The sequence below is a fragment of the Pimephales promelas genome, chromosome 21 (genome assembly GCF_988280905.1).
Source record: "Pimephales promelas chromosome 21, fPimPro1.hap1.1, whole genome shotgun sequence".
Lineage (NCBI taxonomy): Eukaryota > Metazoa > Chordata > Actinopteri > Cypriniformes > Leuciscidae > Pimephales > Pimephales promelas.
The window spans coordinates 10,341,926-10,364,973 of NC_142789.1; the positions used below are offsets into that span (position 1 = coordinate 10,341,926).

Here is a 23,048-nt window from a genome sequence, read left to right on the forward strand (position 1 = left end):
ATTTTGTTACGGTATGAACTTAATCCTAGGAAAGGCAAAAAAGAAAAAGAAAAATAAGACCTTTGTAACGAAATCCAAGACTTGTATACTAAATTCAAGGCTTTTAAGGCCTTAATTTGAGACGATCAAATTCAAGACTTTTTCAAGGCTTTTAAGACCCGCGGGTACCCTGTTAAAACCTGCCCACATAATATTAACATCATTCAGAACAAACCAATTCAATCACAAACTACAAGTTTAAAATACCCTCAAAACATGTTTTATACAATATGTAGTAAAATTTGTATATTAATACATCCGAATTAGTTTAAGCGATATTAGATTTCACTGATACAATAATGATGCATTCATAGAAAGGCAATGACATACTATTGCGCCAAGAGTATTAAAAATTAACAGAATGTATTTAATAATGTTTTAAGTCTTTCCATCCTGTGACATAGGATGTATTAGTTGTAAAATAGCCTGAAATACATTGGGACTCTTATTTTGAAACGTATATGCTTTACTACTTCCAGGAGCTGATTCAAAGAAATAAAATATGCACTCTAAAAATATTTAATCAAAATAGTTTGATTAAATATTACAAGGGCACATGAATTAAAAAAATAATAATAATGTGCATAGATAAATAATTTATAATACTGCAATATTCCAATAAAGAAAAAAGAACTTTCAATTTTGATATCATTGTGACTTCAAAATGAGCAGGGTTCACATTTAATTAAACCATAACCTTCTGAAGTTTAATAATCACATTAGACCATACCAGGTCTAATCCGATTTAGTTCTAATACAATTTAGTCAGCCGGATTACTGTTCTTATACCATTTAAAATATTTTAGACTTTTTATGACCTTAAGCCTTAAAAAAAACTAAATCAATTGGCCTTAAATAATTTATCTGAAAGTGTAAAAACTGTGCAGTACATTTCAGCACAGGGTTTCTACAGGTATCTTCAAATTAAATTTCATGCCATTTTAAAATGTTTTAAAGTCCCTGTAAAGGTAATTCAACAAAAAAATTCTAAACACATTATAAATGTTACAAATGTATTGCTAAAACATATTACAAAGACTGTGAACTGTGAAGTTCTGAAATACGGAGTTAGACCATTAAACAGTTTTTCACCCTTGCTATTTTACGGATTTTTTGGGCGGGGCTAAAACAGTGCTTGATGACGCACTGGAGCCCAAGAGCTCGTGGACACGCCCCAACTTGATGACGCACGTTGGCTGATCCATAGACAGGGGCTGATCTCTCCCCTAACAATAGAGCACATTTGCATTCGCCGCTCAATCGCGAGTTACTGTCAGTACTATTAGTTACTACAGTCTACAGTTTGCTAGCTTGCTATGCCTTTGACAAGGAAATGCATAGGGTACTACCTGGATGCGATCATGTACAAAACAGATTGGTTTCTGTCGTTCCGAGACCTATTATCACTGTCGACAGCTTTCCCGCAAGTGGGCGTGGTTTCAGCGCAGCCAGCAGACACGCCCCCAGCATTTGAGAACAGAGATAACTGCTGATTTTTTCAAGATTTTGATAGCTTATATTATGTACTTGCCGCATTTTTTATCATTCAAATTTGGCTGGGTGGCTAATATCACATTTTTCTGTGGTATGACACTCAGAACACGCTTAATTTTGACTTTACAGGGACTTTAGTGCCATATATGACCCATGACTAGATACCACAAAAAGAAAGAAATGCCAGAGAAATGTCCTTGATATATATTTAAATTTTTATTAAAACTAACATCATAAAGTATGATATTTTTTAACTTTGAACAATGATGGAGCTGTACTTGACTTCTTAGGAGCATATAAAACAAAAGAGCTCCTTGGACAAAATTAAATGTAATATTGTAGTAGTTATAAACAAAGGTTTATTTTAGTTCAGATTGTTTTCATAATGTATTGTAATCGTTTGCAATTGTATTCATAATGTCAAAATAAAACCAACGTAATGTTACTTGAAAGCATTATAGCCTACTATTCCTGGCAAACTTCCATGGTTACAGTTAGTAGTGTTACTACAGTAAATCCATGGTGAATGTTGCTGATCTGTGGCAGGGATGGAAATTAACTTTGTCCACCGGCCACTGTGGCTGGTGGATTTCAAAATCTACCAGCCACTCATTGGTTTTACCAGCCACTTACTTGTTTTAACTGACAATGTGCAACTGCATGTGAAAATTAATACAAGATCTACAATACTTAACCAGTTTATTTAATCTCAAGTCTCAATGAAATACTGAAATTTTCTCTTTTAGTATTTTTATTCTCTTTCAGTATCTCTTTAAGACACAAATAGTTCTGTCATATTTACAACATGCGCTCGCGGCTAGCTCCCTCCTCTCGCGCTCAAGCCTCGACGGAAGAAGCGCACAGGTAGATGTTCGCGTGGCTAGCTCTTTGCTACACGAGAGCTACCCCGCCCTAAAATACACCATGCGCTCGCGGCTAGCTCTCCCTTTGGACGGCAAACCGCCTCTAACGCTCCCACGATTTCTTCCCTCATCGAGCCTCGACAGAAGAAGCGCGCGAGTGTTGAAGGTGTGCCTCCTCTCAAAGTGTCCGCCGTCCGGGTGAAACTGTATGCTATTTTTATTTACCCGCCACGGTGGCTGGTAGGTGAAGTGAGTTTACCTGCCACAACACAAAAATCACCCACATTTGGCTGGTGGCGGGTGCTAATTTCCATCCCTGATCTGTGGACACTGATTAGTTCATTCATGGAACAATATTTCTCCAGGTTCCCACGTCAGCGAGGTTTGATCTGTTAATAACGGAGAAATGTAAATGTTTCTCACTAGATCTCGCAGCGATGTTATTACTTCAGTGGCGAATTCAAACGCTTTCTTTACTGGATTTGGCTGTGTAGTAACAGTGCTGATGAAGATCGGCTTGAGCTGCATTGGTCCAAACTGATAAACAGTCCGTCAACCACACAATAACGAGTAGCTCAGTTTCGTTCCGCTTACATTACATTTGCCATTTGATGTTAGGCAAAGTTGTGGTCTGGTCACGCCAGCGCCTATTAGCGTGCTAACGAAATGCTGGTCAGCAGGAAAATGGTCCAACGAACCATTCGGCTTGAAAATGCGTACCAAAAACCTCATACCGAACGGTTCAATACGAATACATGTATCGTTACACCCCTAGTACGTGTATATATATATATATATATATATATATTAGGCTTGGGCGGTATTACGGTAATATCGTATACCGCGGGATCTAAAAATCGCAACAGGTTCATAGGTTTCAATATCGTCATACCGTCAGAAAAAAAAAAAGGAATCCTTGTCTCCTATACAAGTGCAATGTTTTAAATACAATTTATTTAATGGCTAAAATGCTTATATCTGGTTCTCATGACGTGACAGTGTGGTGACGAGAGAGTGGGGGAGAGAGGGCAAAGATTGCAAGTTGCGCACCGAGTGACTTGGTCTCGAAGAAGAACACGACTTCTGCAGTTTGGCAGGGATGGGCATTTCAAGCAAAAATAATATTTAAAGATTGCCTGGTATTATTCGATTATTATTTGAAAATTGTGCCCCGCCACCACATGCACGCACACATGCATGTAGTCTACAGCGGGCCGGACCGTGTAACGCTTAAATATAAGCTAGGTTTAAAAAAAAAAAAAAACGTATTCCTTTCATATTTTTTTAATAATATGATGTTTTTCTATGTATGTTGATTTTATGAAAAGGAAACTTCATGAGATTAATAAGATGAGATCACAAAATGCACAATATCGGAAAACATTTGGAATGGGTCAGTCAGACATGATTATGACCACTTATTACGTTTTGTTTTGTAGAAATCCTTTCTTTAAAACGAATTTCGTTTAAATTTATTTCGAATAAATTGCAGTTCAAAGGCTTGCAGTTCAAAACTTGAGAACTGTTCAAACTTCAAGGTTAGTTCACCCAAAAATAAAAATTATGTCATTAATGACTCACCCTCATGTCGTTCCAAGCCCGTAAGACCTCCGTTCATCTTCGGAACACAGTTTAAGATATTTTAGATTTAGTCAGCGAGCTTTCTGTTCCTCCATTGAAAATGTATGTACCTTATACAGTCCTTGTCGATAAAGGCAATAAAGACATCAAAGTAGTCCACCTGACATGAGTGGGTTAGTTCGAATTTTCTGAAGCATCGAAAATACTTTTTGGTCCAAACATAGCAAAAACAACTACTTTATTCAGCATTATATTGTCTTCCAATTCTGTTGTCAATGCTTGTTCAGTTCACGATTCCGCAATGGGAATCGTGCTGTGCTGATGTGTTATCTGGTGCGTCCGTGTATTCGGGTTCAAATAAATATGGCTGGGCAAAAAAATGCAAGTCTTCCTCGGTGTCGAAATCCTTAGACATGTTTGCGAAGATTGTTTTGTTTACAGCGCGCATCTCCCTCAGACTGTAAATGAAGCTCGGGCGCACAAGATAACATCTCAGCACAGCAGCGTCATTGCAGAAGTGTGAACGAGCATTGACAACAGAGCCGGAAGAGAATACAATGCTGAATAAAGTCGTTGTTTTTGCCATGTTTGGACCAAAAAGTATTTTTGATGCTTCAAAAAATTCGAACTAACCCACTCATGTCACATGGACTACTTTGATGATGTCTTTATTGCCTTTATCGACAAGGACAGTATAAGGTACATACATTTTCAATGGAGGAACAGAAAGCTCGCCGACTAAATCTAAAATATCTTAAACTGTGTTCCGAAGATGAACGGAGGTCTTACGGGCTTGGAACGACATGAGGGTGAGTCATTAATGACATAATTTTCATTTTTGGGTGAACTAACCTTTAAGTTTGAACAGTTTTCAAGTTTTGAACTGCAAGCCTTTGAACTGCAATCAAAAACACCGGTCCTCTGTGCGACATGAGGGTGAGTCATTAATGACATAATTTTCATTTTTGGGTGAACTAACCCTTTAAGTAATGTGCAAGTGAAATTGTTTTTAAAAATAGAGACCAGTCCACCTCCCCTTCTTTTTTGACGAGGAGAATTAAACTGAGTAGTTATTTGGTACAGCTTCTCCCAGAACACAAGTATTGTCAGAATTCATCCAAGTTTCTGTAATAAAAGCAAAATCTAGGTCCCGGGCGCTAACAAATTCATTTGAGATGAAAAGACTTGTTCCCCAGGAAACTCGTGCATGAGAATTGACGTCATCCATAGCAACGAAGACTCACTCTTAGTTTAGGAGTTGTCATTTTTCCTTACTAAAAGTAGGTCTGAAAGGCATTGTGAATAACTTTTAAGAGAAAACTCCTAGCTAAAATATTTTAGTGCAATTTAGGAGTACTCCTAGTGGCAAGATAAAATTCTTTGTGAATACGGCCCCTGGTCTATTCTCGCTACCAACAACATTTATTAGATCTCATTAAACAACAAATTAAACACAATGTATTATTTAAATCTAATGCCGATTTTTGTGGCCGTCACACTACATTTGGGGGTTTACAGCGCTGATTCCCATTGTCCACAACTTTAAATGCTTTTTTTTTTTTTTAAATACTTCATCATTTTTTACCACTAACGTTCCTGCCGGTTCCATAGTGAGAGCGGCGAGGCCAGAGAAATTTTGGGCGCAGCGGCATATTCAGTATATTATAGGGGTGTAACGGTACACAAAAATCACGGTTCGGTACGTACCTCAGTTTTAAAGTCACGGTTCGATACGTTTTCGATACAGCAAAAAGAAAGAAATGCCAGAGAAATTTCCTATTTGTTTAAAGAAAATTTTTTTTTAAATAAGTGTGAGTTTTCCTAGATCTTGAAACTTTCAGGTTTATAAATGGGGGTCATCTTTGAAGGATGAACAAATAATGTTTTGGTCATCACATTAAAAATAACATTTAAAGGTGCCATATGGAATAATTGAGGTAAAAATATCCAAAAAATGAGCTACACACATCAAAAGAATGAGAAGAAATAAGTGCAATGATGTCATTAAAAAACTGACAAGTTATAGTGCTGCCGAGATATAACCTAAATTAGCATGCTAAATTATTAGCCCCGGCCCGGCAGGTGTCGTAATACCAGTTTCGGCCATGGGAGGCGGTATGCGGGCGGGCAACAACAACCACCAGCCAAACTGCAGTAACCACGAGTAAGTCGCGCCGGCTTGTGTGTACTTGAACAAACTTGAACCTGATGTCATGTCGTGATGTCGTAAGGAAATACAGCACACTACAAAATTTCAGTTCAGGGATGAGTTAAATAAATAATTGGTCGATATTATGCATGAGGAATACATTTTGGTAAGTTGTAACATATAACAGTGTTCGTGTTCTTTTACCATTAGCTTGTAGAGATGATCGGTTCACGTGCGCTAGGGATCTGTCGTCTAACATTTACAAGCGCCAAAACTGCATTTATTGTTTGAATTGCGTATTAAAATGAACAGAATCTGAGAGCTGAGATCGGTCTCTATGTCCTTTTCTGTGCATGACAAAATGGATGTGGCGTGAGAGTGTGTGAAAAGTTGTGTGTCTCACGGTGAATTTGTGAGAGTTGGCAGCTCTGAAAGGCGCTAGCTTGGTCCACATCAGGGAATGCGGTCTGTCAAATTAATTCAAACTAATGATAAAAAAAGTAACATGAGCAAAACGAATAGCATAAACTAAAAATGCCTGGGCTTTAATTTTCCCATATCGTCGAAATGCACCGGCTTGTCTATGAGACGGCCTTAATAATTTAGTATTGAGATGTTGTTCATTTAGTCTCTAATCTCTGAAAATCTCCAAATGATCCACGTGAAACTGCGGTCTTCCAACCTTTTACTATTAGTTTTACTGACTAATATGCGCGAGGGAGACCCGCGCGCCCGTGTTGTTTGAAGACATGGGGGCGCGCGGCCGCGGAGGTATTTTTCTGGAGGTATACTACCCCCATCTGGTATGGAATATGGTGTACGATTTGATTTTTTATCCCAGAGGGCACCTTTAAATATATATTTATTTATATAATATTTGAATTTTGAAGTGCTGGAAAAAGATGTGTGAAGTACTTGAAAGCATTTCTCCATTCCAGCCAAACTGGTTCCAGTTAGTGTTACTATATTAAATCCATGGTAAATGTTGCTGGTCTGTGGACGAAAGTATTACTAGTTCATTCACGGCACAATGTTTCTACTGGTTTCCATGACAGCGCTGTTTGATCTAATAGAGATCTACGGTTAATAACGGAGAAATGTGAATGCTTCTCACTAGATCTCGCAGTGATGTTATTACCTCAGTGGCGAATTCAAATGTTTTCTTTACTGGATCTCTTAGCGCTGTGTAGTAAGAGTGTTGCTTGATCGAGATCGGCTCGCGCTGCACAGATGGTGCTGGTCCGAACTGATAAACGATCCATGTTGGCTGCGTCAGCACGAATTTTGCCGGCACGAAAAATGGTCCAAGCAATCGTTCGGTTTGTATGCGTACCCAACCGGAAGCCTCGAACCGAAACGGTTCAATACAAATACATGTACCGTTACACCCCTAGTACATTATGTCTGTAAGAATCAATTTTAATGCTTTTTAATGCCTTACTTTTCGCAAAATCCATTTAAGGACTTTTAATGCAATGCAGAAACCCTGTAACAGGATTTTTTTTTTTATTACCCCATCCGTCCATATGCTTTACTGTAGTTTGGATCGATTCCAATGGCACGTTCACAGTCTTGAACAGCTCCAGCATAGTTCCCCAGTTTGCTATAAGCCGCAGCTCTAGAAAATCATGAAAAATCAATTAAATAAAAAAAAAAAAGTTGTAAATACTATCAAATGTTAATTTAGCAGCAAATCCAGTAAAGTGAATTTCCATGTTTTTTTTAATTATTTTTATTATTATTATGAATGAAAATAAAATTAATTTAATAAAACCAATTTAATATTTCTTAAAAACACTGTGTGTAGTAATATACAAGAATGTTTCTAACATATCTAAGTTTCCTGCTAAACCATTTATCACATTTTTAAAAGTAATAATTTAAATTCATCATTTTAAAATATTTTTACAGTATTGTGAGAGTACTGTATTGTGTAATGAACAAACAAATCATGACGAGTATCGTTACACCTCAATAAAATAATAAAAAAATGTTTTATAATATTGTGCAAGTACCTGTTGCAATAGTAGACAGCATTTTGAGGATTAAGCTGGATGGCTTTAGAATAGAACTCAATGGCTGCACTGAAGTTCTCCACCTTCATCTGATTGTTGCCTGAAGGAACATACATGCACACTTTGAGTGTGAAGACCTGAAGCACCCTGAAATGGTAAAGGTGTGATGTTCTTACCATCTGTTTTAAGATGCTCTGCCTCTGCTAACTGCTCTTCTGAAGGTGAATCACTGGATGAACTGGTCTTATGTGGTGTTGCAGCAATCTGCTATATTCAACAATTAATGAGAGTACATTCAGTACTATACATAAACATTCAGACCTGAATTATGTTTCAAGTTTCTGAAAAATATAAAAGTACATTTTCCCAGCTCATGAGGCTTCTATAAATGATAAAAATTATATAATGGCTTTCATTGTGATTTTTTTGTCCATTCCAATGGACATCAGGTCAAAACAGGTGTACTTCCCAAAAATGTACCAACATAAAATAAATTAATAACATAAAATTTGTTGGTCTATACTTTAAGCTTTTTCTCAAGGTCAAAAAAATTCCAGCAGTATACCATTTCAACTATAATTTTGAGGTTTTTGTTTTACAGATTGCACATTGCTTGTAACAAACTAAATATCTTCGAATCAATCAATCTGGTCATATTACAGTTATTTTCTGTGTGCATCTTTCTTTTTTAGATCAAAAACTTGAACATTATAACATTACAACTTTAATCGTAAGGTTTTTCCTTTATATATTGCACATTTGTTTATTCATAACAAAATAAACCTAGGAATCAATCAATGCATTCATGTTAGAATCATTTACGGTGTGCATCCTGTGTTTTCTTGTATTTTTACAGTACTGGCTAGACGGTTGCCAGCAAGTCACTGTATTTCGATTTCCAGTAACTAGTGTAATTCACTTTACAGTGCACAAGATCAGTAATGCAAACTACAAAATAGTACTTTACTGTATTTTTACTGTATTTCGTAATTTCGCAATTTGATTACTGCTGTAATCAATTATACGCCATTGTACTGTAATATATATTGATACATTACTGCTAAATATTATTGTAATTTTCAAAATAGTTAATAATAATGATAATTTTATATTTTAAAAATATCATATAGTTATTTGGAAAATATATAGGAAAACAAAATACTATTGAAGTCAATGGCTATGTCAGCTGTTTTGTTACCGACATTCTTTAAAATACCTATTTTGTGTTCATTCCATTCTAATGGACAGACACATTTAAAAAAATCCTGATTTAAAACGTGCAATTCTACAGTCGATTTTTAACTTTAATTAATAAGTTCAATCTTTCTATTTTACATACAAACCATGAAATACTGGAAAAAAATATATACAAAATGTAAATATAACTTAGAAAATGTTGCTTGCTTCTGTGTTTGGAGTGAAGTGCTGACGTGCTTCTCTTCAATGTAGTCTTTTTTATATATAATTACCACATGCAGAGCTTTTCTGGCATTTGATTGGATGACAAACGTCCAATCTCATGGACTGCAGGCTTTAAAGGAACACTCCGACTTTTTGGGACTTTAGCCTATTCACCTTAACCCCCAGAGTTAGACAAGTCCATACATACCTTTTTCATCTCCGTGCGTGCTATAAGTCTGTTTGACGCACCCACCGCTAGCCTAGCTTAGCGCAAAGACTGGATGTGATTGGTTGCAGCTTTCATACTAATCCAAATGAGTGACAAAATAACGCAAACATTTTCCTATTTACATGTTGTGATTTGTATAGTCACAGAGTGTACAAATAACAAAGTCAAATGAGACACAGACATCTTTTAACTGTATAAAACCTGGGAACTATTCTCTGAAGGCGAAGCACTGCTACTTTGACGGAGTGATAACCGCATCACCGGAGACACGCCGTGGTGAGGAGAGTTCGCTCAGAGTTTGGGTAACAGAGTCAACAATTTATAAATAGTAAAGCGTAGTTTAGAGTCATGGGTTTTCGCTCTATTGTAAATAGCTGTGACAGTAAACAGGGGAGGTAATACTTGTTTCACAGAATTCCAACTAAAAACGCTGACTGGATGAAGAAATGGCTAAATTACTTAACTCTGGATATTGATCCAAACACACCTAAATAGATTATCAAGGGACATTATGTTTGCTGGGTACATTTCAATGAGGACGACTATTTTGAAAAAATGGAATTTGCCACACGGACCATAATGTGCTGAATGATACGGCCATCCCATCTATAGCACAGACAGGACAAGTGGATCACCTGCGGCTGAGGTAAGTGTTATGTTTTTAGATGACCTACTGTAACTGTGCCATTAGCCAGAGCTAATTTAACGTTAGTGACACTATTATATGATTAGGGTATGAATATGTTTTTATCTTGATGCGGCGCGGACGCGCTTGGAAAAAAACGAGCGCGTTGAACTTGCACCGTGCACGTGGCGCGCCTATAGCCTAAATTTGAAATAACCATGGAAATAACGAACTTGAGCGTGCAAAAGGGTACGATAGGCTGTGAGTTCATTGTGCGAAAACAATTTGTGCTATTACTTTCCCCTTATTCTATCCTATAGTAATGCAATTATATTGTAGGCTATATTATATGCTGTTGAATACATTTGGTTCTGCTAATAAATTGCATTTAAAATATATTGATTCCTGTAATAATAATTATTTATTCATGTTCTGTGATATTTATAAATCTGGATGCGTTTTTGGTTGGAATTCAATGAAACATGGTACTGTACCTGGTCTCCCCTGTTTATTGACACAGCTCATACAATAAAGCAAACGCATGATAAACTATGCTTTTCTATCTAACGTTAGTAATTGCTGACTCTTTACTCCAACACTGAGCGAACTCTCTGCTCCTCGTCACGGTGCGTCTTAGGTGATGGTTATCACTCTGCCCATGTAGCAGTGCTTCGAGAAAATATAGTATTTATACGGTTAAAAGTAGGGATGTCCCGATCCGATCCACGGCATCGGTATCGCGCCGATACCGGCCCAGAACGCTAGATCGGAGATCGGAGGGGAGAAAAAAATATGAGCGATATCCAGTTTAGCGGCGCAGCCTGTCACGTGATGATTGTAGTGTTTACGCACACGCACGCAGAGAATCACTCTCGCTTTGCGCACGGATTCTAATGTAATCGGATGATTCCACCAACAAAAGCTGCATTTCAGTCTTTTCAGAAATTCATTGGCTATCAGAAAATAGCGTCATTTCATTCTCTATTGCAACTGGATAGATAAACTGTCACTCAAAGAGAGGTAGGTACCGATCTTCACCAGGCACGCTCGTTGGCTGTTGGAGTTTAGAAGACACCCCTAACACTCGCCGATTGGCTAAAATGACCTGTCAATCAATAGTTCATGGGTCAGCGGCCATTTTGACATTCTTTTTTTTCCAATGTTTACGTTTCAACTGTAGACGGATCAATAGTGCTACGTTCACACCGGACGCGAATCGCGCGTCAAATTCGCACCTGACGCGTCTAGTTTGACGCTTGACCACTAGTGTTAATTCGCGTGTCAAGAGCGAAACTGGCGCGCGTAAAGTTTGAAGCGAAATTTACGCGCGTGACGCGCGTCAGAATCAAAATCCGTTGGCGGTCATTGTTTTTATGTCGACCGAGCATTCATCAAGAGAGTTACCGCTCTGTATTTACTCTGGAGAGCAGAACAGCGGCGAGGGGATCATCGTCGCCGTATATTTGTGTCCACCGGACCCTTCGGAGCCGAACCGTTTGGCGAGTTTCACCATTCGCTCGCTCCAGGAGCTGCGCTGGATGACGGCCGCTGTCAGCGGTACTTCCGCCTGTCACGCGCCCAGTTTGATGACCTGTTGTCCCGCATCTGAGCGAGGATCACCCTCGCCCGGCCCCTCATCCATCTAATCTAGCTGTCATTTATTTTTGTTTTGATAATAAATAGAGCCAGCCTTCAAAAGTTATTAACCTGTCCTGTGATTTTTTTTTCTCTCTCTCACGTCCAGACACGAATTTATGCACATATGTTGATTGTCTTTACAACATAATACTATTTCTAGATATGGAATGAATAACATTCAATACAAAATGAACATGTCTCCATATAGAAATAATGTTTTAAGTGATGAAACATTTGCTTTGTTGTGCATAATCCCACCATGCATTTAGTCATATTAACAAAATAATTTATTGAAGCATCCAGACACTTCACCACGTGAGCAAGCAGCTAGGCTCCTGATTGGTTAACGCTGCGCGAATTCACGCCAAAGTTCAGATTTTTCAACTCGGGCGGCAGACGCGAATTCGCGTCAAACGCGTGAATGCACAACGCTCAATTCGCGCCAACTTGACGCGCGAATGAGGCGTATTCGTGTCTTCCGCGCCGTGCTCCACGCCTCATTCGCGCCGCAGGAATTTTTCACGCGCGTAAAGCGTCTTTGCATTGACTTAACATTGAAATCATTCGCGCCTGACGCCCTATTCGCGTCCGGTGTGAACGTAGCATTAGTGCGTCGAAGTTGTGATAGCGCTGTCGGCTAACGCGAAATGCTACTATTTACATTCCATGGATGTTTATTCATATATACAATTTTTTTGGACTAAAAACTTCTTCAAATTGGATTGTATGGACGCTTTACAGTGAAACCAAACCATTTTTGTTGGAATGTGGACTAACAGATGGCTAATTGGTGAGTTTCTTCCAGTTTGTGTTGGTTTGTTTTGGCTGTTGGTGGTCTGACAAAGAGACAGATTGTGCCCGCTGTGTTGATTGTATCTTAAAATGGTTTACGTCGTTTGAATCACGAGTTTCTCAGCTTTCCAAAGATATGCATTATGTTTACTTTTGTGTTTGTTTTGTTTTGTCTTTCACAAAGTTAAACCTATAAACCACCCTGTGGGCCGTATACGGCACGTCGGACCACGAAAAAAAAAATATCGGACTAATATCGGTATCGGCAAAAGCCAAAGGTGCGGCATCGGTATCGGTATCGGAAGTGAAAAAGTGGTATCGGGACATCCCTAGTTAAAAGATGTCTGTGTCTCATATGGCCTTGATATTTGTACACTCTGTGACTATACAAACCACAACATGTAAATAGGAAAACATTTGCGTTATTTTGTCACTCATTTGGATTAGTATGAAAGCTGCAACCATTGGCTAGGCTAGCGGTGGGTGCGTCAAACAGACTTATAGCACGCACAGAGATGAAAAAGGTATGTATGGACTTATCTAACTCTGGGGGATAAGGTGAATAGGCTAAAGTCCCAAAAAGTCGGAGTGTTCCTTTAAACTAGGTGAAATGCTCCAGAAGTTAAAAAAAAGGGGGCTGACATGTGATGTCCATTGTAATGGACACAGGGTCTGAATGGGTTAAAACAACATGATTTAAATGACATCCAAGAACAGCTTGCCTTTTACCTGTTTAGTTGCAGAGGCAAACACCTCTGGCAAAGACTGACTGACTGCTAAGCTCTGGTCCTCTACAGAGATGCCAAATGCTGTCTCCAGGCACTGGATAGCAACTAGATAAATAGGCAAATTAGGACCTGTTAATTATGAAGCAATAACATAACAGTGTCCACAGTCCAGCACTGAGGTTTTACCTTCTAAGCTTTCTTGAGCATCTGATGACAGTCCCCCAGAGGACAGCTGATCATGGAGAAACTGGATAATGGAAAACGCAAGACGCTTTGTGTCTGCCATTCTGCCTTGAGGCTTGAACCTCACCAAATAAATTTGTGAAGCAAACCTAAGAGAAATTTAAGTGTGATAATTCCTGAATACAACATTATAGACAGAAAGTATGATTATTGTTTGCAACTCAGTTTCACAAGAATGATGGAGGTTTAGTTGATTGTGAGATCACTCTAATGTTGAATAAAGATATATATTCAAGTTTTCAAGTTAAAATGTCATTTTCTAGATCCTTTGACTAAACGTCCTCAGTTTTTATCAACTTTGTACACTTGATTCAAATGATAAATAATAGCCAATGTAAGACACTTGCAAACTAAATAGCTTCAGATCTCTAGCTAACCATTGGCGTGAACGTGCTAAACTTTGGATATACTCACTGAATCAAAACAAAGTTATTATAATACGGAATATTTTAGCACACAATAGCTATAAGCTCATGCTAACAGTTTATATTGGTTTACAACGTGTGCGCAAACTCTGTTAGCATTAGCCTCAGTTCGCTCATGTGATTTAAAATCAAAATAAGAGAGGATATAATGACGATTGAAAGCGAGCTAGATGCCTGTGAGTTTTACTGTACTGTTATTCAAGATATTTTTTGTTTGTGCATAATTTTGAATGCGTCTTTAACGCAAACTCACCAGAGTGTCTCTTCTCAAGGAACTCTTGCTAGCTAGACCCAGTAGTGACGATTCATGCATGTGAGCCAGCAAGGCTTCCGTAACGGTTCTTCTTCTTCTTCTTCTTCTTCTTCTTCTTCTTCTTTAGAGTTTATCGGCAGCTTGCATCCATTAACGTTGCACTACCGCCATCTTCCGGCTTTATCAGAGAATGTCTTTATTTCCTATCATGTCCAGATATTCTTTTCATCATACCCATTCTTGATAAAAATAATTCTAAACCTATTCTTCTTCTTTGTTCATTCTCCCCACTTTCCAATATTCTCTTTATTCCTGTCCCTATTGTTCCAACTATTTATAACTCTTCCATCACACTTTTCCTCTGTTCTTCATATTGTCTGCAACTCAAAAACACATGCTCTATGGTTTCAGTAACCTGATCACAACCACAAAATCCAGTTGGGTGCTTCCCTATAATGTGTAGTGTACCATTCAAATTACTGTGACCTATCCTTAATCTGGAATAACTATTTCTTTTTTTCCATTCCCTCCCCTATTCTTCACCGCCCCAACTTGTACAGCATATAAATGTCTCCCTTTAGTTTCCATATCCCACTGATGTTGCCATTCTCTAATGGCTTCCCTCCATACTCTTTCCTTCAGACTTTGATAACTTCAATATTCTCTTTTTTAACAGCTTGTTTGGCTTATATTCACTCTCTCACTACTCACAATGCCAATATGAGCAGGAATCTAAGTTAATTGAATCTCATAGCCTTTTTCCCTTATTCTTGTGTAGATTATCAATATTCTTCCGTAACGCTCTTGACGTCACCTTACGTTATCGTTCTGAATGTCTAAAATGAGGATAACTTTTTATTTGTATTGTTTTATTATAATTTTTTTTTATTGAAGTGTAAAATTTACAACAATGTCTGACTTTGTCAGAATTCATAAGAATATCAGCGCTAGCCGGAAACGGAGCATGTAAAACTACAAACAACTTTAGGAAAAGAAGAGTAAATTAAAGTAAAATAATAATAATTCAAATAATAATAATAATAATAATAATAATGATAAACAAATAATTTTTTTTTTTTTGCTATTTTCTTCTTCATGAACCACAGTACATACATAGTTTTGGATTTGAAAATCCCAACCAAGCTCCACAGTGTCCCTTACATTTTAAGACAGGTGTTATAGCCTAAATGAAAACACACACACATCCTATATATATATATATATATATATATATATATATATATATATATATATATATATTATTTATAGTATTTATAGTATATACAGGGCTCCAGACTAACTTTTTTTACTAGGAGCGCTGTTGCCCCTGACTGAAAATTTTAGGAGCGCAAGCAGAAAATTTAGGGGCACACCTTAAATCAGCTTGCAATGCAATTATTCAAATTTCTCCCAAATTAACTGTAATACTGACAAATTCTTTAATAATAAATAGACTTAACTTTATGATATGCTGTTTTATTTTAAGTTCACATGGCTCCAGACTCAAAGTTGAGGGCAGCATCACCTCAAATGAGAACTCACAGCGAGTTCTACAAAAAAAAAAAAAAAAAAAAAATTTGGTAGCACTGTGGCTGACAATAAATCACTAAGCTTAATTTAGATGAAATGAACTTTAGTTATTATCATTTACAATGTCTTAATATTAATTAATAAAAGTAGTGAAAATATGTATATGGAGTGAAAATAGCCAATAAACATCCTACTGTTTACAATGGTATTATTTTTTAAGTGTTTAAATAAGAGTTTTCCAACATCTTAAAATTTTTCGTTTTAGGACAATCTTTAAAGGATGAACAAAAAAATGTGTTGGTAATCACATAAAAAATACAAAAAATAAAACATTTATATATGATATTATTGAAGTGCTGGGAAAAGATGCGTAGTAGGCTTCTTGTAAGCATTTGACTATTTTTTACACATTATCATATTTATGGTTAGAGTTAACTTACTACATTAGCCTAAATCCGTGGTTCTGTTAGGCTGATTTGTGGACTGAAAGCCTTCTATAAGTGTTTCTCCTTGTTTCCACGTCAGCGCTGTTTTTTTTTTAAATTTTTAATTTTTTTGTTTTTTTTTATTCATTAATTGTATTACAATAGTACAAACAGGTATCTCTTAAACATCTGGATCGCATCCAATAAAGTATAACGTCGACAAGTAAATTCATTTTTGCATAAACAGAATAAAGAGGCAAAGAGGAGAGAGAGAAAAAAAGAAAGAAAAAAAAAGCAAAAAAAAAAAAAGCAAATAGATACTAATCATCAAAGTACATGAAAGATCTCATCAAATTTCTTCAGAAAAGAAAAACATTTTCTATTATCGATTTTCCTAAGAGATTTGATTAGATAATTTACTTCACATAAAAACTCATTAAAGATTGGAATTTTCATGAGAAATCTCTGCTTGAGAAAGTAAAATTTTGCCACAATTATCAAGAAGTTGACAGTAGATTCTAAGGACTTGTTTGGACATTCAAAAAGACATATGATATCCTTGATGCAAAGATTACCACTCATATTAACTTTAGAAAAACAATCAGAACCCAAATCATTCCAGAATCTTGATGAAACATTACAATAAAAAAACAAATGACAGATGTCTTCAATTTCATTATTACAGAAGGTACATACATCAGCTATATCACAGTATTTAGATAACAGACCGTTACAAAATTCTATATTATGTAGAATTTTAAAATGCACTTCTCGCATTTTATTGGGTATGCAATATTTAAAAGGTAGCAGCCATGTTTTTCTCCATTGAATATTATCAATTATAGAGCTCCAAAAGAATTTCCCTTTTGGAATAAATAAATTCCTAGAGTGAGAAAGTTGACGAATAAATTTATTATTACAATCTTTGCTAAAAATCGAAAAACCTCCCAAATTTAGCAAAGGTAGTTTTTTAGAAGATGACTCATGGGTAAGGGAAGCATTCATTAGAGTTATTAAACCATTTGGGATTGCCTACAGAGTTAAATTCTTTAAATGGGACAGGAAATTGGTAGATATTCATAAAACTCTCATAAGATAATAGATTCCCATTTGAATTGAATAGATCAGCAATAAAAACTATGTTTTTATTAAACCATTTATCATTGATTTATTCCTGATTTTAATATCAGAGTTATTCCATGAGATGGTTTTGTGGGGGGAGAAATTGTGATTGTAAATCAATTTCCAGGCTAACAGTACTTGTTGGTGAAATTTTGCCAATTTAATAGGTAATTTCCCAGTGGAATAATTAAATTTCATTAAAAAAGAAAGGCCACCTACCCTTTTAAAAATGTTATTTGGAATAAAATACCATATAGACTCTGACCCAAGCAAGCATCTTTTCAGCCAATTAATTTTGAAAGTGTTGTTAGTATCATCAAAGTTCAAGACTTCAAGACCCCCCTCACTCTTTTTGTTTGCTAAAATAGATTTCTTCAATTTGTGAGATTTGTTATTCCAAATAAAATCAAGAAAAAATGTATTAATATTTTTAGATGTGTGATTATCTACAGCTAAAGATAAGGAAGGGTACACAAATCTGGATAATCCATCTGCTTTGGATAAAAAGACAAATTGATAAATCTCTTTGTAGCCAACTATTAAAAATATATTTTGTTTTGGATAGTCTAGGAGAAAAATTCAAAAACTGTCTACTAATTACATTTTTTGTTATATGAATCCCCAAATATTTCACTTCATTTTTAATTGGAATATTTTCAATTTCAGTTACATTGTCAAATAAGCAAACAATTTCACACTTGGATATATTAAGTTTGAGTCCAGAGGCATTAGAGAAGGCATTAATTGTAGCCATACTGTAAACCATACTTTTTTGAAAGGTCTGGATGTGTAGAATATGAATCTGAATGTTAACATTGAAAATTTTGGGTTGCACTACCTGTTTTAGGCCTGTGAATAGGGAAACCCTAAAAACGTTTTTAAGCGATTTTAACATTTCAAGATTGGCCTAGTCAATCAGAACAGCTTTTAAGGGACCCAATACACACTCAAACTTAACATATGATGACTTAGGTCAAATATATTCCATGCTGCTTATTGGTAGGTGTCTACAATTAACATAGTTAAGGCTTTATGTTGACATAATGAGCCTATTTCATGCATAGGCCACGACCATTCGCCTATCATACACCCCAACCCCCTCCCCTGACAAAATCATGCTTTTCTGAAAGGTCTAGATGTGTAGAATATTAATCTGAATGTTAAAATTGACATTTTGGGGATACACTACCTGTTTTAGCCATGAATAGGGAAACTCTAAAAAAACGATTTTAAGCTATTTTAACATGTTGAGATTGGCCTAGTCAATCAGAACAGCTTTTAGGTTACCCAATACTCTTACTACACTACATTGATAGTTACTTTAAATAGTTGTTTTTAATTATTTTTTATTTAATATAGTTAAGGCCTTGTATGGATATAATCGATCAAGGTCCATTTCTATAGTATCAGTCAACATGCTAACATTCTAACCCTCATTACCCTTTCCATCAAAGGGGTATGGCTCACAAATCATTTCATTGACAAATCAGAAACCTGTCTGGGTTGTTCATCCAATGACAAAATAAAATATTTGTTGAATTTTCATTAATAGTTTCCTCTGTGTCAGACAGGTATATAAAGATTGTCCTTAAAGACTTCAGTTCTTACTCACACGGACAAGATCCTCCAAGTCTGCATCCTCTGCCTATACAGCTAGAAATTTGTTTCACTGAATTGCTTGATGTTTTTGGTTTACAATTTAATATAATTGACACGTCTTACTACACTACATTGATGCTTACTTTTACTTTTAGCATCAACTAGCCCATTCTCACTCCCAAGGCGTCACCTAACTGACGCCTTGGGAAGCATTTGACCATGCTTCAATATCTGACGCTTTAGGCGCCCTTTAGCGTCAGTTAGATGACGCCCTAGGATCGCGTGTACCCTACCCCCACCCCATACCTAAACCTAACCGCGTCCTCTAACTGACGCTTTCCTTTAGCGTCAGTTAGATGACGCCGTAGGATCGCGTCATGTAAGTGACGCTAAAGGGCGCCTAAAACGTCAAATATTGAAGCATGGTCAAAGGTGACGCCTTGGGGTGAGAATGTGTTGACTACATTGATGCTTACGTTTTTTCGACATTTGATAGATTAATAGATATATAGCCTACTTTATTCATACCAAAGGGAAATTTTAGACGTCCAGTAGCTTATACATAAACACACACGCACACACACGCACACACACACACACACACATATCTCATAAACATAGATAATCTAGTCGGTTATGTAGTTGGTTTCTTCAACATACACTCTAAAAAAATGGTGCTAAATAGCACTAAAAGTGGTTCATTGGTTTGTAATCATAGGGGAACCACTTTAAGTGCACTTATCTTTGTCATATGGTGCTATGTAGAACCATAAGAGGTGCCATAGAGCATGTTAACCTACCCAGAGAACCACTGAAGAACCGCTGAAGAACCAAACTGGGCTTAGTGGTGCTATATAGGACCATGACCACCGCAAAGAACCCCTGAAGAACCTTTTTTTTTTAGCTGAACTGCTCAGTTATGTCTGAGTCAAGACATGATTCAGTGGGCTAGGACTGCAGGTCCTTCAAGGCAAAGGGGATGTCATGGGACAAAACCAAAGTCCAGATGCATTGTGCATGTCCCTGGTCTTGTATATGGACCACTCGTGCAATTATGGGCAAAAGCAGATTCTGATGCAAGATTAGCCAGAATTAAAGAAATAAGAGACGCGAGATTAGCTGAACCACTGGAATCTGCTCACAGAATGACTGTAACCTGTGAACTTATACCAGACACCATTACAGAAAGTGATGGATATCACAGAAAATGCTAACAAAGATTCACCATGAATCTCAAAAGACTCAACCAGAAGCCTGAACTACTAGCAGCAAGTTCAAGGCAAAGTCAGAGGGCCTCAACTGGTCAAGTCAAGTCAACTCACATTTATTTATATAGCGCTTTTCACAATATAGATTGCATCAAATCAGCTTCACAGTGATAACATAAAAGTAGTACAACACAGATCAAATATATTGTTGAATATTAAATATCCCCGACTAAGCAAGCCAAAAGTAAGGCGACAGTGGCAAGGAACCAAAACTCCATCAGATTGGATGGAGAAAAAAACCTTGGGAGAACCCAGGATCAAAGCCCAGGTTCAGAACAAAACTTTGATGAAAATTTGTTTCGAAGAATTAGAGGAAAGGATCTATTTGCTACAGAAGCTAAATACCACAAATCCTGTAGAGTCCAATATACACAAAATTTAGAAAAATGGAGAAGTGCAAGCACAGAAAACAAGGCCAAACAAATCCAACTAGTAGAAACTCATGGTGAGGCATTTGGTGCTGTATCCAAATTAGATGGAATTACAATGTTCATGTGATTGGGATTTTGGGATTGGGGAAGTTTGTGCATTGCAGATGAGCTATGTAGATTTTGGTCAGATCAGTCAATTTCATCATTTTGTTGCTGCCGATGATTTCCTTGTCAATTACTCGAGATACAGCACCAAATGCCTCACCGTGAGCTTCTACTAGTTGGATTTGTTTGGCCTTGTTTTCTGTGCTTGCACTTCTCCATTTTTCTAAATTTTGTGTATATTATACAGTTAGGGTGACCATATTTTGATTGCCAAAAACCAGGACACTCGGCCCGGCAAACAAATGGGCCTACTCAAATGATACTTAAAGTTTACTCAAAGATACATTATTAATTTCAATACATTTAAAGTAGGTTATGCCTCCTCTGTATCGATAGAAAATTGTCATATTGTTATAAGAAAACAGGACATGTCCTGGAAAAACAGGACAGTTGGTCACCCTAGTGTGTATTGGACTCTACAGGATTTGTGGTATTTAGCTTCTGTAATGGTGTCTGGTATAAGTTCACAGGTTACAGTCATTCTGTGAGCAGATTCCAGTGGTCCAGCTAATCTCACGTCTATACAGCTATATGTCTATTAATCTATCAAATGTCATTTAAAATAATTAAAAACGTAAGCATCAATGTAGTTGATGCTAAAAGTAAAAGTAAGCATCAATGTAGTGTAGTAAGACGGGTCAATTATATTAAATTGTAATCTAAAATATCAAACATTGAGCAATTCAGTGAAACAAATTTCTAGCTGTATAGGCAGAGGATGCAGACTTGGAGGATCTTGTCTGTGTGAGTAAGAACAGTCTTTCAGGACAATCTATATACCTGTCTGACACAGAGGAAACTATTAATGAAAATTCAACAAATATCTTATTTTGTCATTGGATGAACAACCCAGACAGGTTTCTGATTTGTCAATGAAATGATTTGTGAGCCATACCCCTTTGATGGAAAGGGTAATGAGGGTTAGAATGTTAGCATGTTGACTGATACTATAGAAATGGACCTTGATCGATTATATCCATACAAGGCCTTAACTATATTAAATAAAAAATAATTAAAAACAACTATTTAAAGTAACTATCAATGTAGTGTAGTAAGAGTATTGGGTAACCTAAAAGCTGTTCTGATTGACTAGGCCAATCTCAACATGTTAAAATAGCTTAAAATCGTTTTTTTAGAGTTTCCCTATTCAGGGCTAAAACAGGTAGTGTATCCCCAAAATGTCAATGTTAACATTCAGATTAATATTCTACACATCTAGACCTTTCAGAAAAGCATGATTTTGTCAGGGGTTGGGGTGTATGATAGGTGAATGGTCATGGCCTATGCATGAAATAGGCTCATTATGTCAACATAAAGCCTTAACTATGGTAATTTTTCAAAAAAGTATGGTTTTGTTGGGAGGTGGGGGGGGGGGGGTGCACGGTAGGCCTATGTAGCTCACCGCCTATATGAAAAGTGAACCGCATGAGATGAGTAAGATAGGATCAAAAGCTACCCAATATATCGGAAAATATTTGGAGTGGGTCAGACATGATTTTGACCACCAATTAAGTTTTGTTTTGTAGAAAGCTTGTAAATTTCGTTTCGGATAAATTGTATCTTCATTTTAATAAATGTTTCATCAACAAATTGACTGGATTAACACATTAAAAGTAAATATCAGACAATATAATCAGGACACAGAGACGCGGTGTGAACTGGAGCGCGTCTCATAACCGAAACACCGCGATGCTTGCCTCAGAGACCTGAGAACTAGAAAGCTTTAAATGTCTACTTTTAAACAAAACATTTAAAAACGAAAATAACTTGGCGACTCTCTGCGTAAGTAGGCTAATTCGAAGCCTATGCGCCTATGGGCGTTCACTGCGAATTCGAGTTATCATCAACTTTATCTTTGCTGCTGACACCGACAGAAAACACTAGTTTACTAGAGTTTAGAGCAGCATGTTTGCAACAATAACACAGTCAAACAGAATGTAAGCCCTGTGTGTGTGTGCATGTGCAGTTGTGTGTGTGCGTCACACGTTAAATGTTTTAGAATGCAACACAACATTCAAATGCAAATATGCGCCCTCCCCCACTTGAAAGACCGCGCGTCCACCAAAGCGTTTTTCCACACGCCTGGCGTATAT

General features: G+C 36.8%; 1 protein-coding gene across 2 annotated transcripts in view; it reads right to left on the reverse strand.

Moving 5' to 3' along the window:
* sgta (small glutamine rich tetratricopeptide repeat co-chaperone alpha) overlaps positions 1-14,614 on the reverse strand; it is a 37,534-nt gene extending 22,920 nt beyond the window's left edge. Inside the window, exons 1-6 of one of the 2 annotated variants that reach the window (XM_039653510.2) lie at positions 14,476-14,614; positions 13,741-13,886; positions 13,556-13,659; positions 8,318-8,405; positions 8,142-8,241; positions 7,640-7,744 (exon numbers count right to left, since the gene is read on the reverse strand). In XM_039653510.2, the coding sequence (XP_039509444.2) occupies positions 7,640-7,744; positions 8,142-8,241; positions 8,318-8,405; positions 13,556-13,659; positions 13,741-13,840 (497 nt within the window). In that variant the 5' untranslated portion in view covers positions 13,841-13,886; positions 14,476-14,614. Of the gene's footprint in view, positions 1-7,639; positions 7,745-8,141; positions 8,242-8,317; positions 8,409-13,555; positions 13,660-13,740; positions 13,887-14,475 lie in introns of both variants that reach the window. The other variant, XM_039653509.2, reaches the window with a different exon arrangement.
* Between the last annotated feature and the right edge of the window lie 8,434 nt (positions 14,615-23,048).